The 22,572-nt window shown below is 32.1% G+C and overlaps 1 protein-coding gene across 1 annotated transcript; it reads left to right on the top strand.

The window, feature by feature from the left end:
- Positions 1-1,382: 1,382 nt before the first annotated feature.
- LOC111407045 (receptor homology region, transmembrane domain- and RING domain-containing protein 3-like) lies at positions 1,383-2,223 on the top strand. Its single transcript, XM_023036384.1, has one exon. The coding sequence runs from the start codon at positions 1,465-1,467 to the stop codon at positions 2,122-2,124; it is 660 nt and encodes a 219-aa protein (XP_022892152.1). The 5' UTR covers positions 1,383-1,464; the 3' UTR covers positions 2,125-2,223.
- The last annotated feature ends 20,349 nt before the right edge of the window (positions 2,224-22,572 follow it).

Here is a 22,572-nt window from a genome sequence, read left to right as displayed (position 1 = left end):
AAAATAGGAATAATTTAATAGAATTGGTTAAACGGTTATTTTAAAGAGTTGTGCTTCAAGGTAAAATATTATTAAATATTGATTTTTTTTTAATGAAAACAACATTAATCAAAAACAGAATTGGCTCAGACAGACTGGGATTTGGACGGGCTAGTATATGATCCGGGTAGTTGAAAATATTCATTGGTCCGGGCCAGGCCTAAATTGGGTTTCAGGCCTGCTGTGCCTATTCTAGAAGTCAGCAAGCTGGTTCAGACAGACGTCCAATTTGAAACCTTTATCTACGATTTATATTGCCGAACAATGTCTAGTTCGAATGAGCAAACTAATGAACTGGTGGACTAGGTTTCAATTCCGATCAATTGGTCGTGTCATTGGCCTTGCAACACGAAAATAGAAATAATTTAATAGAATAGAGTTCAAGAATTGGTTAAACGGTTATTTTAAAGAGTTGTGCTTCATGTACAGAGACCAATCTTACAGGCATTTTCCAGAATACACACATATGTAGAGCCCACGTAATTTTATTTTATTTTAATACATGTGGGGCCCTTGCACAGTGAGGGGCCCTGTAAAACTTCTGTAACCCAAATTCTGTACACTGCGCATTAGTGTATTTTAAATGACAATGCTAAATTTTGTAAGCTTTTTGGGTGGAAAGTGCTCTGCACAAACATAAGAGAATGATACCGATAAAAATGCTACCCTTCCCCTCAATGGAAAAATAGTGAGGTTTCATCTTAAAGGATCAATTCTGATAAGAGAAGCAGCTCAATACATTTAACTCAACATTATTTGAGAAAAAAAAAAGCACGATTTATCTATTAATACTAAATTAGTCTATCATTGATTACAATACTACTCAGAACCTCTACTAATTTACAATGTTCTTGAGTGTGGATGAGCTAAAATTCTAAAACCCACTGTTAACGTCAATTAATAGTCATTCCTAATCGAAGTATCCAGATCTTTTACTAAAGATTCCCTTTTATGTTTCCGTAAAATTTTTAAATTTTAATATGAAAAGAACCATTTTTTCGAAGTGTTCAAAAATTTTCTTCTGATTTTTCGAAGTGCTTCGATTTCTAAAACATATATGTAACTATTATGCTTGCTGCGTTCACATGAATATTGTTCTACAATGACAGACCTTTTTCAAGTCAAATATTATCCGCTCGACTACAGAATATAAAATAAAAGAAACCGTTGCAACTTGATTTTAGATTATTCACTATCCGAAATTGTTTCCTTATATGGTACTGTTTTGTTTCCTTATAGGTTTTCACTATTTCGAAATCCTGTCTGGAAAACGAATTTGCTCCAACCAAGAATTTTCTATATATACTTATTCATGTAGGCAACAAATTTTATCTCTTTCTTTCTCACCAAAGTTTCTCTCATTATCAAGTTCTGCTGCTCTGTGAACTCTTGTGTTTACCGTCTTCTTCTTTCAAATCTTGAAATATGGAATACCATAGACGCCATACATTTATAGATATGGATTACCCTCCAGAGCCTGTCCATTCATCCATATCAACAAATCATCTTCTCGTCGAATTCCGTTTCCAGACCACAAAACGCTTGCTCAAGTATAATAATGTGGGACTCCTGGAATCTGTTACCGAAACTCAAGAACAAGAAACTTCGAAAACTATTTGTCTCGAATCATCTGCATTGTTCGCTGATTTGAAACAATTTGTCGACGTGGAACTCGCAAGTTATGATATAACACCTCGGAGCCGTCAACAACGACTTTCTAGTCTTCTGACTAGCTTCGCACTCTTGCGCTGGAAGAAGTTTATAGTAGTGGGTATAAGGGAGGTTCTTGAAATACGGTTGATTGAAAGGACATTGCAGGAGTCGTTCGAGGAAAGTGATGGCGTCGATATGGTGCCTACAAGCATGGACACGATCATGTCACTACAGAAGAAGGAGATGGAATATAAGAAAGATGGCACTGCGTTAGAAAGTTGCACGATATGCTTGGAAGATATCTCAATGGGGTCAGTTGTTTCGACCTTGCCGTGCAGGCATGTATTCCACGGTGATTGTATTTCAAGTTGGCTAAAAAGAAGTCACTACTGTCCTATTTGCCGGTTCGAGATGCCTATTGCTGTTGATTAAGCCTTTCTTGATGAATGTTTGCAAGAATCATAGATTTCAGAATTGTTTTGTAACTTGTTCGATTTTTGTTATTAGGTTTTTATTCTTGAAGTGTTTCAGATAAATGGCCTTTAAATTCAGTAGTTTTAGTTTATACTGAATTATTGATGCATTAAACCTTTTATTCTCGATTCCAATTAAACAATATTCAATAAAATTCAATCAGTATCTGTTAATTAATGATGCAGAATGGCAACTTGAATAATAATAAAATAGTGTTGTTAGTACGAATGAGTATTGCTCGAATTGTCGTCAGAATTATTAGAATCTACAAAATAACAAGAAAAGCTAAAATATTATTTATCAAAAGTGAAAGTAAGGTTTTCAAACCCTTACCAATTATTTAAAGAGTTAAAATGAATACTAATCAAATTGAAATCCTAGTTTTTTCGGTAGATAAATCTGAATAAAACTGAAATATTAAAACCAAATCTAAATAGAACAAAATGCTTCCAAAAAAAAAAAAAATCCTTTAAACTGATTGAAAATAGAAAAAAAAAATGACAAAATTAACCTCTAAACAATGAAATTTGACCTGAAAGTTGGACAAATTCACTCAAAAAAAATGTGGAGAATCGAAAAATGCTTTTTGATTGTACTAGTTCATGAAAGTCTGATAATCGAACTCTATGCCTTATTTCCGGGTCGGAGAGAGGGCTATAAAGATTCTTTACCATATGACCAAAAAGAGGAAAAGTTACGCACGTCTTCATAGATCCATCTTATTTCTTCTCTTTTCCAATTAATTTATGATTTTCTCTTTTGATTGTTCAGCATCATTTCCTTCCACTTTAAAACAATTCAACCATCCTGCATTTTCATTGAGATACAAACGTTATGAAATGAAAACTTAGTGGCTAAATTTGTAATAGCCAAGAAAGCTTTCCCTTCCACTTTAGAAGCTTTTTTGTGCCTTCCCTATTGTTGCACCGTAATCTTTTTATCCTTCCACTTAATATCTAGATATTCTCTCCACGTTTATGTCTAACATCCACATCTAACTGTTGTGATCTACCCAATAGAATATAACATTCATCCATCAAAACAACCACAAATAACTTCTAATTTGTAAAAGATCCCTATGAACAGATGTACTTTACAAATTCGAGTCACTTGAATAGACTGTCACTTATTAATCCAACCAGTTTGATAAATAGTCAGATATGGTTCGATTTGCAACTTCAAATGACCCACCAGTTTCTTGGCGATCAAATTTTCACAATTGCAACTTCCTATAATCAGTCTGCATGCAGCATAAGCATTTTAGAAATAAAATTTGCATGGGATATGGAGGGGCCGCTCAGCCTTAATTGATATTAAATAGCAAGAATTGAATTTAAAGGGGCAAAAGAGTTACCAAGGAGATAATGGGGGCGGTTATTAGCATAATTATCCAAAACATTTTATTATTTCAATAATACTAGACAACCTAAGTCCCTTGACAAAAGTAAGTTACAAAGTGACTTGTACGGTCAGGATTAAAATGAGGTGGACGGCTGTGATTTGATAATAGAAAATTTTGGAGAAAGTAGGCACCAAAAATCCAATCTCTCTACTGCGTAATGAAGAAAATCAAGGGCGCCACAACAATTTCTCCCATCTTCCACTAGCTAGAGCCGGTTCTGGCCCAAGGCCACCAAGGCAATGGCCTTGGGCCTCAACACATAGGGGGCCTAAAAAAAAAAAATGTGTCAAAGTCCAAAAATACTATGTTTTGTACAAAATTTATGGAATCCTTGCATTAAATATTTGCTTGAACATGAAGTAGTGCAAATAAAAGAAAGGTTGTCCCACAACCCAGTAATGACAATTTTTTTTTATTTGGTGTAATTATTCAAGGTTATTTTTTACTTTGTAGATTTGATTGCTTCTTTAGAATTTTTATTTCTTTTTAATGTAGAAAATTTTAGGTAATAAATAGTAGTCACCACTCACATGCCTCACGGGTTTTCAGAAGGCTATAATTCTATTTCTTGAATGAGAAATTTGATTCTTGAACAAATCAAATGGTGAGTGAGTGTCATCAGCTTAATGTTCTTTATCACGAGAAATTGTGTTTGAATCGACCATCATTGATGCTAACGGAAAAATTCACATATACATCCATACAAGATATTAATTCACATCTTACTATGTCATGATAATATTAACTAAAAATAATAGATTGATGGTTAAATATGTTTAAAATACTAGCTCCAAAAATTAAATCCCAAACCAGAATTTGTAACTGATGTAAATTTAAATTGTCTCATTCTAGTCCTTCCGTAAACAGAATTTAGTTCCAAAAAAAAAAAATAATAATAATAATAAGAAGTAAGATGAACGTACACGTTCATTGCATGCTAATCCAAATACATAAAATATTACTACGTTGAAAACACAAATGCTGAACCATATTAATCTTATAAAGCGATCGATACACATATTGTTTGACGAAATATTGTCAAGATTTTCACTATATCACTAGGTATGTTTCAATATAATTTATGGATTTTGGATGTGGAATATGAAAGGACGCTAATTTAGGGATTTTGTTCTTTAATTTGACATAATAAGGGCGTGTTTGTTGAAGTAATCTTAGCTAGGTAATGAATAGCTGATTATTTGTTTACTTTTTCACATTCCTTTTTACTATATAAAAACAGTGTGTATGGTTAAAAAATATTGAAATCACAAATATTTATTCAAAAGTAGGTGTGTGGCATAATTTTCTTTTGACGCTAAAGAAATTACTAAGCTGGTAAAAAAATTTATTTAGGGGCCTCATAATATTTCATTGCCTTAGGTCTCAAAATTTTTAGGGCCGATCCTGTCCACTACCTTCTGTCCGACTTTACATAGGGACAACTTTGAGAATGACTGGTGAATTCTTCCTTTTTTCCATAATAGCCTTTCCTATTAAAAGTACTATATTGCCCTTAATGAAATTATTTGCAAGATTTATCTTATATCTTTGAGGATTTATCAATCAGGCCCTATATCTATATTTTTTAATCTTTTGAACACCCTTAAATATTCTCTATATCTTGTTAGTTCTTTAAAGATTATAGATTGTCCTTTTTTAGTTATATATCCTCGAACTAATCCTTTTGAAATTTCTTCTTGTATATTTGTATGTTTAGTTATAATATCTTCTACTTTTCTTATTTCTTTATAAGTTATTACAGAATCAAATCATATATTATTTTTACAACTATAATCTATATCTCTATATATTTCTTCAATTTTTTCTTTACCAGCAGGAAATATATCATCAGATTTTTTATCTAGTTTAAGTAAGAACGAAACATCTTTTTCATCTAAAAATAAAATAAGATATTATCATCATTATTAGTGGAAGTGGATGCTTGTGAATTGTTCATGAAAATAATTAAAGCATAAGCATGTAAAAACAAGTAAATAACTTACAGTAATCAAGTGGAAATAAACAGGCTTTCCCTCCAGTATGTTCTTATAGATGCTTTACATGTACTTAATCAGTCTTCTGAATCAAGTAAAGATTTAAAATGTTTTGAAATCATTTGGGTCCACAACTGCTTCCGCAAAAGGCTTTTCAATTAAGGTTGCACTTCTCATTCTAGAGAATTAGCCGTGTTTCCACAAACACTATCTCACAGTATCCAGAGTCTCTGCTTTTATCTCTATCCAAATTCTTTTCAGAATCAAGTTCCTACTTGGAACGAAATTTTAAAAGATAACTCACACACAAGGTGCTACAAATTTTTGTTAGAAAACTGCTTTTTTTCCCCTAACCATTCATTAAAGACGGGTACTTTGGCATGGCTAACATCCATTCAAAATCATTGTTTTGAAAATCTTTTAAAATCTCTATCTGTACTGCCGAGGAATCATGAGAAACTTAACGAAATTCTTTTATGAAAACTTTGTTGAACATAACAAACTTTACTTATTCATAAATTGAAATTGTACATGCTTACAAACTATATTTACATACCTTTGGTACTCACCTTATGAAGTTTAGAACTCCATAAGTGATTACCTTATTACAAGCTTTCCTATCTTCAAGCTATCTAATATTTTTTCTGAATACAAGTGGTGTATACAGATTACAAAAGATTTCTCTTCAATGTGTTTAAGAGATAAGCTATTTCGAGATGTCTTCCTCCTTCCTTCATGCCCCCTTTTATAGGAGATTTTGGAATCTTATCTTGGACAGGTGTTTTCCTTCTTTCTTTGTTGGGTAACTAGGCCATCTTATCTCCACCGAATTCTTCATTGTCTTCTTGTTGGGTGGACCACTTCTTTTGAAAGTAGATGCCTTATCTTTTGAGTTTGTCTGCCACTTGTAACTATTGGTGAGGAGTAGTTACAATTATAGAGACTTTTCTTGTATTATCTTCTGTCTTCTAGTAGCCACAGTTTTTCTTTAATAAATTTCTTTATTAAAGTAGTGATAAAGGGCTACTTAGTCACCATCACTTCTCCATTTTCGAATCAAAGAATTCTGCAGGGAATTCTTCATCATTAAGGGATGCTTGACTCATATCTTCAACAACACAGTATTCACAATGGTGATCACTATAATTCCAAAGTATTTTGCATAATTCTTTAGCCATATCTTCCGATCCATTCACTTGGTTGGATATAATTGCAGATAATAGATGGTCGAGATAACAAATATCTTCCTCTTTGGTATCCATCCTTGTATTGGAATAGATAATATGATCTTCAGATGGATAAACCCATATTTTTTCTTTCTCAGTAATTATCTGGGTTACATGTTTAAATATCTCTTTATACCATTTTGCTCTTCTATAGGGCATCATATTAAGAATATCTTGATATCCATTTTTGACAACCTTTTGATTGGCTGGTAAAAAATGTTGATTTGTTAGTCCCATTTTGATCACATGGAACGATGGATGCATATATTCAAGGGCAGGATCCCATTCCATTGTTACTGAATGGAATCTGATATATATATTTGTTGTTTTAACAACTTCAGTATATCTTTTAACAGCTTTCCTAATGTTGACTGGAAGCTGAGCTATCTCCTTGAGATCTTTACTAGGATATATACAAAGTATATTTCCTATTTCAAAGCAATTTCGAACCCAATTGGCTGGTGCTCCTGGATAAAAGTTTATCTTGTTGTATTTTGAATAGTGGAGAGTCTTCATCCACTTTCCAATCTCCAGATACCAATCTGATAAAATATTAAAAATAACAATAAAGAGCGTTACTTCTTCATAGTTATCTTTTTTGGGCATTTTTGCTTCATGACATATTTTGACAATATCTTTGGGATCTATTCTTTCAATAGAAAGTTTAGATTGAGTTTGGCTCTGTGAAGAGCTACCTTCTCTTGGGATATCTTGAATATTTTTATTACCAGTAATAGGTTTAAGTATTCCCCGTGAAGGGGTTCCTATTACCTTCTTTTCTTTCCCTTTATCCTCGGGGAGAGCGCTAGTATTCACAAGTCCCTGCGAAGGGATACTAGTCTTGGTACAAGTAACTTCTGCCTCAAGAGCTAAATTTTTTCTTCGAAGGCTATCTTGGATATTTTGAATTTGTGTTTCCAAATCGGAAACTTTTATCTCAAGTATCTGGACTTTCGTCCTTAGTTGTTCTAACTCCATCCCTGCTAAGATAATCAGGAAGAAAGTTAGCTTTTCCTTTAATATATTCAATATCAAATTTGAAATATGAAAACCAAAATTTTATTCTAATAATATATCTATTAGTCATAAATGGATCAACATTATTTTTCAAAAATGCTTTGATTTGAGTATTATCAATTCTAATTAAGAACTTCTTTGGTAATAAATAATCTTCATATTTCTGAACTCCCCTTTTTACAGCAATGAGTTCTTTTCTATTCGTCTCATATCTTGTTTCAACTTCTTTGAATGTTCCTGATGTATAACCTGCAAGTATTTCAGGACAAGAACAATCTTTTTCACATTTATATTCTTTATGATTCTTTTTAACCTTTAACACTGCTCCCCAGTAATAATCTGAAACATCAGTTTCCAGGATAAAAAAATCTTCTTCTTGGGGTATTATAAGTTTGGGTAATACCTTCAATTCTTCTTTTACCTTTCTTATATTTTCACAATCTTGCTCTTCCCAAGACCACATTATATTTTTTCTTAATTTTGGAAGAAAATAATTTTTCAATTTGGCACAATTTTCAATGAATCCTTCAGCATAATTTAATATACCAAGGAAGCTTTGTAATTGTTTTTTATCTTTGATCTCTTCAGGAAATTCTTGAAACTTTTCTCCAATATGGGATTGCAATTGCAATTCTCCTTCTTTTATAAATAATCCTAATAATTCTATTTCTGTTTTAGCTATCTCAGCTTTCTTTTGAGAAAGTGTAATACCATGTTTTTTCATAATATAACAGAATTTCTCAAGATGCTCAATATGTTCATAAATATTATTTGAATGAATAAGTAAATCATCTACATATGCAATACAAAAATGAGTAATTGGTTTGATTACCTCATCCATTCTTCTCTGAAATATCTGTAGTGCATTTTTCAACCCAAGTGGCATTACATTCCATTCGTATTGTCCTAAAGGATTGGGGGTACTAAATGCAGTTAGTGGTTTACTTTCTTCTGTGAGCATGATTTGCCAAAACCCTGACTTACAATCAAATTTTGAAAATATCTTTTTGTTCTGTACTTGTTTAATAAGAGTATCCTTATTTGGCAAGTAGTATCCATCAAACTTGGTAACTTCATTTAATTTTTTGTAATTTATTACCATTCTGGCTTTTCCTCTTTTTATCTCACTATGTTTTCTAACCATAAAGGTTGGGCTGTTATGTGGGCTTTTACTTGGCCTAATCAATCTGGTTTCTAGCAATTCTTTTATCTGGTTTTTAAATTCTTTTTTATCATCAACACTATATTTCATAGGTTTGACCCTTACTATAGTATCTGGATTAATTAATTCTATCTTTGCCTTTACTTTATCTGTATTCCATTTTTCTAATGGATTTTCAGAATATGTTTCAGAAATTTCTTTTTTCAGTTTTTCCAACCTATTTTCTGTTGTCACTTTTAAGACTGTAACTGGTTTAAATTTTTCTGTACTCCAACATCCACCACGCTGGGTTGAAGAACTCTGATGTTTTATATCTCTATATGCAATTGTAACAGCTTTATTTATTTTTGGTGTAAATATTTTATGTGCACAAGGTGTTGTGAACATATACTTATCAATATATTGTGTAAATGGCGCATATTTTAATAGGAAATTGTCCTAGTAAAATATCACATCCTATTGTGGTTGACATATATATTGTATCGACAAATACTTCTCTAAAGGAGATTAGAAAGGGTACTTGAGTAGCAAACTTGCTATATATTACCTTATTTCCACCTGCTGTTGTAGCAGTTACTACTTTCTTTGAATTATATTTCTAGTATTCAGATGGTAGTACATTTGGTAAGCATAAGCTTAGAGTACTTCCTGTATCTAAGTAAGCATGAAATTTAATTCTACAATAATCTTTTATATTGAGTGTAATTTCAATATATGGGCTCATAGGATTAGTATTTATTACTCTTTCCATGATAACAATGATTTCATATTTTCATCTATTCTTGGAATGATAATTGGATTATCGTCAACTGTTATTTTTAAATATCCTTGGCAGATTTTATAAGGACTATATTTTTCAAGAAAGTTCATTCCTAGTAGAATAGGTGAACGATCTACTCCATATAATTCATCCTTAAATAGGATTATTTCTTTAGTATATTCTTTCTGATCCTCTCCTACAAGTATAAGGGGAAATTTAACATATTTTCTTATTTCAAGATTATTTCCTAAATAATCCTTAAATATATATGGCTCTGGTATTTCAAAGTCTATTAAATGATTAACAAACTTGGCATTTACATGACTTTTATCTGCTCCAGTGTCTATGAGGACAAGAAGATTTTTCTTAAATCCTTCTTGGTTTTCGTATCTTGTTTTTATGTAATATTGTGAACTTGATGGTTCAGCAATACTTAAATTCTTAACTCTGCTTATCCTAGAGTCTTGTCTAGAGGGAAATCTTACAATAAGATTGTCTCCTTCTAAGCTGACACTATTTCTTCTTATTAGTTTTCCTTCAGAATTAATTTCTCTAGTTTGTTTATGGAAATCTAGCATTATTTGTTCTGGTATAATAACTTCATGTTCTTGGTATTTCCTAGGAGGTATATATTGTGCTAATTCCTCAAAGTCTTTATGTATGATAATATTATCAGTTATCTTCCTTAGATTATTATGATGGCTAGTACTAAAAGCAAAAATTGATTTTATGCTTATACTAATAGCCTTACTTTTTCTTAACATTTTCAAGTTTCCAATTCTATAATATAGATTGAAACTTTGGTCAATATTTTCATCACCTAATGATATTGCATAATTTGGTTTTACTGTAAATATTATCTTTTGATAGACTAAGTTTCCTACAATTGTTCCTAATAAAGCGTCTATAGGATCTTGTAAGATTCTATTGTCCATACAGTATATTTCTATTGGTATATTCATACCTTCTCTAAAAAATCCTTTTACCATTATCTGGACTCCTCCTAATTCAATACATTTTAATTTATTTCTTACAATTTCTGAAATTTTGGATAGTTTTTGTTTTATCCATTCTTTTGTGATTATAGGAATTCTTGCTTTTCCTATAGTATCTTCTATGTTGATAGACATTTCTTTATAATTCATACTTACAATTGTTTTATTTACCCTTGGTAAAATTCCTAAAAATCCTTGATGGAATACATCTTTTTCCTGTAGATCTAATATTTTCTTAGTAATTCCTGCGTATTTTTTAATATCAAAAGTAATCTCTTGATTAATACCTTTTATAGAATCTTCAACTTCTTCAGTTGTTTCTATATCTATTTCTGATTGTTGTATCTCCTGATTCATATATACTATTTCTTCATAATCTTCTTCTGATGAAGATGTATCTAATTCATAAATACTACTACATTCACTGCTTAAACCTTCAAAATATTCAATTGGTTCTATATCACTGTCTTCTTGGAATTTTTCGTAAATTCTAAGAGTTTTTATATTTTGTTTATCTTTCTTTTTAGGACATTGAGGAGCAACGTGTCCTTTTTCATTACAAATAAAACATCTACATTTTTTAATGTTTCTTGGTTTAAATTTCTTATTCCAATTTCTTTTCTTAAAATATTTTTTATGTGGTTTAAAATTCCTTTTATTGAATTTTTTATAGTTTTTGAACTTCCTTTTATATTTCTTATATGGTTTATATTTCTTTTTATGGCATCCAAATTGTTCAACTTGGCCATTATCTTTATAACAACATAATGGATTCTTTCTTATTTTATAAACTTTCTTATTTTCTAGTGCTTCTCTGCACCACATTCCTATCATTCTTCTTGTAAATTCAATTCTACTACCAAAACTATCTATTTCAACTCCTTCATCTTTTCCTAGAGGTAGTAATTTCTCATATTCTTTTAGTAACTTGATTCCCCATGGGAATGGTAACTTGGTAAAATAAGACCTTAAAATATGTTTATTTTCCTAATAGTCTCCTTGATTAAGTATATAGTATAATTCTTCAAATTTACATGTATATCTTTCTAACTCACACATATCACATATCTTTAAATTTTCCATTAAAATCATTCCTTGGTTATATTCATCTTGTTTCCTTTCTTCTTCATTAGAAGCATACCTATCTCCTAAGAATTATGTTCTTAAGATTTTTTCAAATCTTTTTAATATTTCCTGTATATTTTGTTCATTTAGAGTATTCCTATTATCTAATACCTCAGTTCTGTTTGTTCCATATTTTATCCTTCCTTTAATAATTTCTGGTAACTTTCTCCACTATTCAGAAACAATTCCTTTGAATGTATGTTCTATAAATCCAAAAGCTGTATATGTTTCCCATTTGTTAAATTGTATAGCTAAATCTGTACTTTTTATCCATGTTTCAATAGCTTTATCTTTATCTACACAGTCTAAATCTAACCATACTCCTGTTGTGTGGATTGGTTCATTATAAGATTTCATTGGATTTATTTCTTTTATGGATTGTTTCCTTACATTTCCAGTGTATCTTTTCTGTGTTTTTCTATATTGATTAAGACCATCTTTAAGTGGTATTGTAGTACCATAAGGATAATCTTGTTCTTCATCACTACTGAATTCTACTTTTATATCATGACTTAAAGATGGATTAGTATTCATTTTTATATTTTCCATTTTTTCAGTTAATTCTTCTAACTGTTTTTTATATTCTTCATACTCTTCACCTGTTGATTCTAAGAATTTTTGTTCTATTTCTTCTACATTTGTAATCATATATTGTTTTTCTTCATGATTTTTTCCTTTATTTTGTGTTATTCTAAAATCTTGGGGTGGATTAATTATAATCCTATCTTTTCCTCTAAGGTTTTTATCTAATAGGGCATTTCCTATTTGTAGATTATGTACTAAATTTTCTAATCTTTTATGTATATCCCCAAAATTTTCATTTGTGGTATTTTTAGGTAAATAAGGATAACTAGGTTTTTTATGTTTTTCAACTTTTTTCAAAAATTCTTCAATTATATTTTCTTCGTCTACTATATTCATCATAATTTTTGGTTCGTAATCTAGCTCTGATACCATCTATACCAGAGTGCGCAGATCACACTCACTACCGTCCGGGTTTACGGAAGCGGCCCTATCTTGACAGTAGTATAGTGATACCTATCTGAGTCCTTGAGTTGCCATGGGTTCTGCCCAGGCATATCTCAAACCGGGGGTGGAGAGTCAGTAATTACTGCTTTTCGCTATAGAGTTCCACCCGGATACATAATCATGCATGCTTAGATACCATTTGGGTTGAGTGTGCAGAGGAGGGGTTAATATTTTTAAACCAATTAAAATCTTCATAAGTATTTAAAATATTACAATAAAATTTATAAAATTCACTATTTTTTATTAATACTCCTTCTTTAATAATTTTATTTAGTTCTTTAATTCTTCTTCTCAGATTAGAAATTAGTTTATATATATCATTTTCTGTTTTGATTGTATTATTATTTATAAAAATGTTTTTATTTTTTAATTTTGGATCTAAATATTCTGTAAAAAATCTTTTCAGATCTTCTTCTAAATAGTTTAATTCACTTTCTGTTGCATTTTTTAGGTCAATAAAATTTTGTATTATATTTGGATTTAAATTTATTAAAGATTTATGATCTATATTTTCTTGAGGACCTATTTGAAGGTTTTTATACATTGTAGTGGCTTTGGTTGCAATTTCTCTATAAAGGGTATTTTTGGAAATATGGTTGTTTGAAAACTATTTTTCAAATGTTTTTATTTCTTAGTCTAATTTCAAAATTCTTCCTATTATTTAGGCTGTTTAGTTGTATTTCCCCTTTACATATCACGTCCTAAAATCTGGCCTCCATTTCCAGTAGTGGTGCAGCCATTCAAATCCGGCAACCGTGCAGATCCGACAGTAAAGTCCGATCTCCATCCCGTTGCCTTCAATCATCCGTCACTCTTTTTCTTTGCACAATATTGTTTATCGGAAAATCACCATTCATGTATGCATCGACATACCAAACTCTCTCTCTCCCTCCTCTTGTCTCCATCACCAACTCTTTCACCGATAATTATATCCATTTTTGAAACCTTTTCTGCTGGTTGTTTTTCTCTTTCTTGTTTTCACTAAAAGGAAGATTTTAGTGAACTCATTTATTGCCGAAATTGTTGACTTGCTACTGGGCATGTAAGTAGACAATTATGCTACTGCATAAACCCTTTTTCGTATCGTCTCTGTTATTGTGAATTCTAGATACTGTAAAGCGAATTTGTACATTTCACAGATAGTTCATAAAAAAATATTTTTCTGTTGAGTTTCTTTATCTTCCTTGTTGATTTCGTATTTGATCTCAATAGCTTCTTGGGGATTTCTTAGTCTGTTCATTGAAGGTTAAGATTGGTTTTTTGTAGTTGTTTATTCTTCAGGCATGATTTTGGTTTATGTTGATATTTATATTTGAGATTTCTTAGTCCGAAAAGTACAAAAAATGCACAGCAGTATTGAATGCGTTTTCTTGAATTTACGAATCATGGGTTTGAATTTTCTTTTTCTCCAGGCATTTTTTTTCCATTTTGCTGTTATGAATTTTTGTGTTTAGGAAAGCTATTCTCATTTGCATAGTAGGAGTTTGAATGTTTAATGCTGTGATCGTCGCTCTTGTTATTATATTTGTACTCTTTTCAGACATTAGACTTAGCATGTATTAGTGCAGAATCAGATAAAACTATATGAGCATGTTTGTGTATGGAACAAGGTGTTGAATTATTCACTTTCTGGAGAGGCAAACTTTATGCATATTGAATTATTCACTTTATTATTGCCTTCATTGTGATTGTACTATGGCTGGTCCATTTTTGTTGTAGTGTTGTGATAGGCTCCTAGTGGAGATGGTCCCTGCTTCCTTGTCTTGTTGACTGGAGTTATCTTCAATGAATTGTGATAAAGTCCTTGCTAGTTTTGGTATGGCAATTCTGTTGCCATTTCATCAAGGACTGCTTGTTTTTGTTAGGATGGATTCCACTGTGTACAAGAAGTTTAAGCCAATTGAATCATGAAGCAGATTCCTGGACTAGGAAAAGGAGATCAAAATGTTTCAAACAACCATCAACCATTGGCATACCAACAAAAATAACGCATGTTCAATTACATCAAAGAGAGAATTACAACATCCACCTGCTTCCCAGACAAAAAACAGCAATATCAGCTCAACAAAAACATCAATTTCATTACAGCACATCACCAAAAATGAAACTACAAAGAAACTGTATATGTTTCAGACAACCATAAGCTACTGGCATAGATTGCAATAGAAATATGGCATTGTTCAATTACAACACAGAGATCTACAACATCCACCTGCTTCCCAAAGCTACGTCACCAAAAAAAAGGATAAAATACTAGTCCGTAATGGAAGAGGATACAAAATGACATGCGGCATTGATACATAAATAGCACTACAACCTACATGAATTAACGAGTACACTATGCTGTGCCCTTCCCCTTAGTTTCTCATTTAGCAGGTTGTTTTATTGCGCAATTTCCAAAGAAGTGGACCCCAGCGGCCATGGCGGAGTTCTTTCCGGGCATTCTGTCGTAACAGTAAACATGAGCCAATTGAAATTCTTCCTGTTCTTGAACAGAGCCAATTGAAATTCTTCTTGTATAGCATGATTCCAAACGCATCAAACTCAAATTCTAAAATTATCTAATAATAGCTAAATGCAGGTGATTTATCTAGCCTCTATTTGATTTTGGTTTTGTGAGAAGTGATATTTTTTTTTTAAAAATGTGGTTAAAAAATAGAAAAAAGATATCCACGTGCAAAATTAGTTTATTTGGAGAAGTTGCAGTAAAAAATGAATTTTGAGAAAAAGTGAATGTGAAGAAATCAAACAAGGGCCTAATCATTCTCAAGACAGGTGATAATTGTTCTGTAATGGTAGGTGAATTTCGTTATAGGAAGCTATAACATTCCAATTTCAATGCAAGGATCAATTTGTTTGTGTAACATTTTTTTTTTTTTGGAAAGGTCAAGGATCAATGTGTTTATGTAACATTCATTAGAGTTCCAACTATCCACTACAATTCATATTTTCAATTGACTCCAATAGTTAAATAGGACATAAAGCAGATAGACAAGGGACTAGAATAGTACAATTTCGATTATAATGTCAAAACTCTTCTTTGAAACATATTTCTCTTTATGTTAACTTTAGAGTTTGATACTAGTGCTTTATAGCTAATGCAAAAATATGATTTTGGGACATACTGTTTCTCAACAAGAAATTTCTTTAGAAGTCTAAAAGATAAAGACATAAATATATCTAAGTTTGCACAAGCCAAAACACGTCTCAGCAATAGGCTGCAACCTACAGAAGATTTATGCAATTAAGATTTTTAAAGTGGGTCTTAAAACAAGATACTTAAGAAACGAATCAATTATGTATTTCTATGACCACAAATAACCAGAATTCGTAAACAATAGATAATTTATGTGAAAGAACAGAGGATTTGTGTAATCATGATATATTTAAAGTACAAAGGAAAATTTGATAAATGTTTAAAGCAAATTACCTTATCAACCCATCGTCAATTACAGAACTGCCAATGCTCTTAAACAGCTCAAATAATGCTTCAACTTCACTAACACTGATTGCAGAAAAAAATCCCACGTATTCAGATTTTGACTTAAAAAACTACAATGAAAGCATCGAGATAGCATATCACAGCAACAACCTTAGATGACAATGAATGAGTGTTGACTCGAAAGCTAAGTGAAATAATTTATTGTTAGGTGTAAATAAAATATTTGTTCAGTGTGTTAATATTGTTACATATTTGTGGTATAAATATAAAATGTGAAAGAAATAATCAAATTAGATAAAGTGCCAAAGTGGTGGGAAATTTGATATTTGTGTGGGACGTCAGGGGTTCAAGTCACTCCCCACGTAGATATTAAAATGTCTTGATTGGGGCCTTGGGCTCTTGGGCTTCCTTGACTAAAATAAATATTTTTTTTCTTTATTATTTAATGGGTAAAACTAGCCAGTATTTTCTGACTGTTTGTTTTTGTAACAACCTACTAACAGCCATTAAAACACCCACTACTCAGTCATTAAAATTCTGCATTAACATCGTGAACACTGTTACTACCATCTTGCCTATGTAAACCCATATCTCATTTTGGAAAAAACACACACAAAAAGACAATAGAAAAATCATCTTGTATCAACCCTCCTTTTCATATTCTGAATTTCTTATATTCGGGTTTTACATTTATTCTGGAGTACAATTGAGAGTTCTAGAAAAATCATTCGTGATTGCTGCACAAGTTGTTTACGATCGTTGTATCCTGGGAGTGATTGTCCACGAATGTCGCAGCAATTATTGACGTGCAATTTCACTTTAGGACATCGTGCTGTCACGAGACTCGATCAGACGATAAGTTTTATATTTCTGCATTATATAGTTCAGATCACTACTGCAACTAATTAATTTTTTCCAATAATCTAAAGTGAAAACTATTTATAATTAGTTGTCATGTCTGCTGTAGAGATATCTTCCTAAGTATTCTGAAAAACCTGAGTTGTTTGATGGAAAGAATTTTAAGAGATGGCAAATGAAACTGCGATTTTATTTTTTGACAACATTTAAAGTCGTTGATACTATTGAATCAGATAAACCCGATTTTGTAATTGCTGATAATCCCACTGATAAGGAAACAGAGGATTTAGTTAATTGGGGACATAAGGATTATATGTGCAGGAATTATATTCTGAATTGTTTGACTTTAGATCTGCATGATGTTTACTACTCGTGTAAATCTGCAAAAAAGTTATGGAATTCATTAGAAAAGAAATATGCTACAGAAGATGCTGGAACCAAGAAATTTGTTGTGGGAAAGTTTTTAGATTTTAAAATGAATGATGTTAGAACTGTGGTTAGTCAGGTTGAAGAATTGCAGATTATAATTCACGAAATTATTGCTGAAGGATATAAAATCTGTTAGGGCTTTCAAGTGTCAGCTATAATTGAAAAATTGCCACCTACTTGGAAAGAGTATAAAAATAGTTTGACGCATAAGAGAAAAGAAATATCCTTAGAGGATCTGATTATCAGGATTAGAATCGAGGAGGACAATAGAATGACAGAACATAAGGAAAGGCCAGATTTTGATACCAAGGCTAACCTTATTGAAGGAAGTTCTAGAACTAAGAAATCAATTGGAAATTTTACAAGGGGTCGGAACTTTAAAGGCAGAAATAAAGGAAAACAATTTGTAGGAAAGAACAATCGGTCTAAGCCCCAATTTAAAAATAAAATTGTTGATGACTGTTTTGTTTGTGGTAAATCAGGTCACCTTGCGAAGGATTGCAGAAATAGGAAAGAAAAAGCTGTGAAGCATCAGGCACATGTGGTAGAGGATGGGAATTTCTCTGCTATGGTGACAGAAGTGAATCTAGTAAGCAACATGATAGACTGATGGGTAGATTCTGGAGATACCAAGCATATTTGCTGCACGAGAGGTGTATTTTCTTCATTCACTCCTGCTAGTGATGGAGAATGTCTGTTCATGGGCAATGCTTCCTCCTCCAAAATCGAGGGGAAAGGAACCGTGACGCTTAGATTTACTTCTGGAAATATCCTTAATTTGAAGGATGTCCTTTATGTACCTGATATTAGAAAAAATCTAGTATCTGGATCTATCTTAGTAAAAAAGGGTTTTAAGATTGTATTTGAAAGTAGTCAAGTTGTACTGTCTAAGGGTGGTTCCTTTGTTGGGAAAGGGTATGCAAATGAGAGTCTGTTTAAAGTCAATGTCTCTGTGATTAACAATAAAGCATCTAGCTCTTCCGTTTACTTGTTGGATTCTTATGATTTGTGGCATGCTAGACTTGGACACGTTAATAAAACTTCTATTAAAAAATTAATGACTTTGGGAAACATTCCCAAAATCGATAATTGTCCAAATTCAAAATGTGAAACGTGTGTTGAATCTAAATATTCTAGAAAACCATTTCCTCGTGTTGATAGGACTACTTCGGTCTTAAGTTTGATACATTCTGATTTATGTGACTTAAAAGGATATGTTACTCGTGGTGGAAATAAATATTTCTTAACTTTCATTGATGATTATTCTCGATATTGTTATATTTATCTACTTAAGAGTAAGGATGAAAGCTATTCAAAATTTATTTCCTATAAAATTGAAGTAGAAAATCAGCTAGACAAAACTATTAAAGTTTTAAGATCTGATAGGGGAGGAGAATATACAGGAGATTTTGATAAATTTTGTGTTGAGAATCGTATTATTCATGAGACTACTCCACCTTATTCTCCACAATCTAATGGTGTAGCTGAAACGAAAAATCGAACCCTTAAGGATATGGTCATATCAGTGCCAAGCTCTTCTGGATTACCTTTTAACATGTGGGGAGAAGCACTTCTTACTGCATGTTATATTCTTAACAGAATTTCTAGTAAGAAAAATAATAAGTCTCCTTATGAAATGTGGAAGGGCAGAATACCTTCATATAAATATCTTAAAGTGTGGGGGTGTTTAGCTAAAACTTCTATTCCAGCACTTAAGAGAACTAAACTTGGTCCGAAAACTGTTGATTGCGTTTTTATAGGCTATGCTTTTCATAGTAATGCCTACAGATTTTTAGTCATTGACTCTAAAAATAATTTGATTGAAAAGAACACGATATTTGAAACTAGAGATGCTGAATTTTTTGAAAATAGATTTCCGTTTAAAGAAAAGTCTGAAGGATCAAGCAGTTGTTTTAGTATTCCTCCTAGTATCAGAGATGAGCCATCTGAATTAGAAGAAGTTGAAATTAGGAGAAGCAAAAGACCTAGGATCACTACTTCTTTCGGTCCCTCCTGACTTTATAACCTACTTAGTAGAGGATGATCCTAATACTTTTGGTGAAACTATGTTTTCACCAGATTCTATATTTTGTAAGGAAGCTGTAAATAATGAATATGATTTAATTATGTCTAATAATACTTGGGAGTTAGTGAACTTACCTCAAGGATGTAAGACAATTGGGTGTAGATGGTTGTTTAAGAAAAAATTTAAACCTGATGGTTCAATTGATAAGGATAAAGCAAGACTTGTAGCTAAAGGCTATAAACAAAAGAAAGGAGTTGATTTCTTTGATACTTAGTCAGCCGTTACTAGGATTACCTCTATTAGGATGTTAATTGCAATTGCATCACTGTATGATCTTATTATACATCAAATGGATGTCAAAACTGCATTTTTAAATGAAGACTTAGAAGAGGAGATTTATATGGATCAACCTAAAGGATTTGTTGTAGAAGGCCTTGAGGATAAAGTATGTAGATTTAAAAAATCCCTTTATGACCTTAAACAAGCTCCTAAGCAATGGCACGAAAAATTTGATACAGTTTTGACATCAAGTGGTTATGTGATAAATGACGCAGATAAATGCATATATAGCAAATTTGAAAATAATTGTGGTGTGATAATTTGCTTATATGTTGATGATATGCTGATTATGGGAACTAGTTTAGATGTGGTTAATAAAACTAAGCGGATTCTGAACAAGCACTTTGAAATAAAAGATTTGGGTGTTGCTGATGTTATTCTAGGAATCAAAATAGTAAAACATGCTGAAGGAATTATTTTGACCCAATCACATTATGTAGAAAAAGTGCTTAAGAAGTTTAATCAATACAACTGTATTCCTGCTAAAACACCTTATGATGCAAGCCGTCATTTGAGAAAACATTCAGGTCCTAGTGTTTCCGCTTTAGAGTATGCTAAAGTAATCGGCAGTCTCATGTATCTCATGAACTGTACAAGACCTGATATAGCATGTGCTGTCGGTAGACTTAGCAGGTATACTAGTAATCCTAACAATGAACATTGGGATGCTCTTATTCGAGTCTTGAGGTATTTGAGATACACTCTAGACTGGGGAATACATTATACCAAATTTCCTGCTATCCTTGAGGGATATTGTGATGCTAATTGGATTTTCGATACCAATGAAAGTAAATCTACAAGTGGATATGTATTTACATTAGCAGGCGGAGCTGTCTCCTGGAAATCCACTAAGCAAACCTGCATTGCTAGATCTACTATGGAATCTGAGTTCATAGCTTTAGATAAGGCAGGTGAGGAGGCTGAATGGTTAAGGAATTTTCTTATGGATGTTCCTTTGTGGTCTAAACCATTTCCAACTATTTCAATACATTGTGACAGTCAAGCAGCTATCTCAAGAGCTCAAAATTCATCCTACAATGGAAAGTCTAGACATATTCGTAGAAGGCACAATATTGTGCGTCAGCTGCTTAAGGATGGGATTATAGGTATTGACTATGTGAAGTCAAGTGATAACATTGTTGACCCATTAACCAAAGGATTGGCTAGAGAGCTAATTCAACAAACATCTAGGGGGATGGGGCTAAAGCCTATTATGTATTAGATCACTTATAATGGAAACCCAACCTTGCAATTGGAGATCCCATGGTCAAGGTTCAATGGGACAACAAAGTTATTGGAGTGGTCTGTGGGGGTACTACATTGGATTTATTCCAAACCCCTCCCTATGATGCGTAGTACCAATTGTATTGATTAGAGGATGAGCTAATACTCTTAATGCTTACTATAGCTGATATTCAGTGGGGTGTTTAAATACAGTGCACCCTTGATAGTAGCACCTATTTGAGTGTGGAAGTGAGGCCGCTTCCTATGAGAATTGAGGCGAATTCTCTAGAGCACTCAAAGAAACTGGGAAAGTTCACGGCCGAAATGAACACAACCGCGAGAACTCAATGACTGTTCTAGAAATCATGTGTGTGTTCTATTGTCTCAGTTTGCAACTATAATTGTAGAGTTCAAGACATAGTTCACTCTACAGTTAGTAAGCTCGATAGAATATACAAAGCCAAGGTTCAAGTCGATAGACACCTAAGCCTACATGATTTCTACCGTACTCCAGAGTAATATTTTCATTTATCTTATTTCTTTCATGTGGGGGATTGTTATATATTTTTGGTATAAATATAAAATGTGAAAGAAATAATCAAATTAGATAAAGTGCCAAAGTGGCGGGAAATGTGACATTTGTATGGGACGTCAGGGGTTCGAGTCACTCCCCACGCAGATATTAAAATGTCTTGATTGGGACCTTGGGCTCTTGGGCTTCCTTGACTAAAATAAATATTTTTTCTTTATTATTTAATGGGTAAATCTAGCCAGTATTTTCTGACTGTTTATTTTTATAACAACTCACTAACAGCCATTAAAACACCTAGTACTCAGTCATTAAAATTCTGCATTAACATGGTGAACACTGTTACTACCATCTTGCCTATATAAACCCATATCTCATTTTGGGAAAAACACACACAAAAAGACAATAGAAAAATCATCTTGCATCAACCCTTCTTTTCATATTCTGAATTTCTTATATTCGGATTTTACATTTATTCTGAAGTACAATTGAGAGTTCTAGAAAAATCATTCGTGATTGCTGCACAAGTGGTTTACGATCGTTTTATCCTGGGAGTGATTGTCCACGGAGGTCGCAGCAATTATAGACGTACAATTTCACTTTAGGACATCGTGCTGTCACGAGACTCGATCGGATGATAAGTTTTATATTTCTGCATTATATAGTTCAGATCACTACTGCAAGTAATTAATTTTTTTCAACAAATATAAACCCCAAACAAATTTTATGGCATAATGTATTATTAACTTTACAAATTTCGATTAATAGCAACGAATAGGCAAGTCACTACTCATCATAAAAAAAATACAATACAAGACAAATGCTAAACTACAAAACGGACTGTGCAGT

Source organism: Olea europaea, chromosome 12, assembly GCF_002742605.1.
Source record: "Olea europaea var. sylvestris chromosome 12, O_europaea_v1, whole genome shotgun sequence".
NCBI classification, from domain to species: Eukaryota; Viridiplantae; Streptophyta; class Magnoliopsida; order Lamiales; family Oleaceae; genus Olea; species Olea europaea.
This window is presented reverse-complemented; position numbering and strand designations above follow the sequence as displayed.

What these genes read in the sequence shown, in the direction of transcription:
- LOC111407045 (XM_023036384.1), top strand. Translation starts at nt 1,465, where the DNA reads ATGGAATACCATAGACGCCATACATTTATAGATATGGATTACCCTCCA.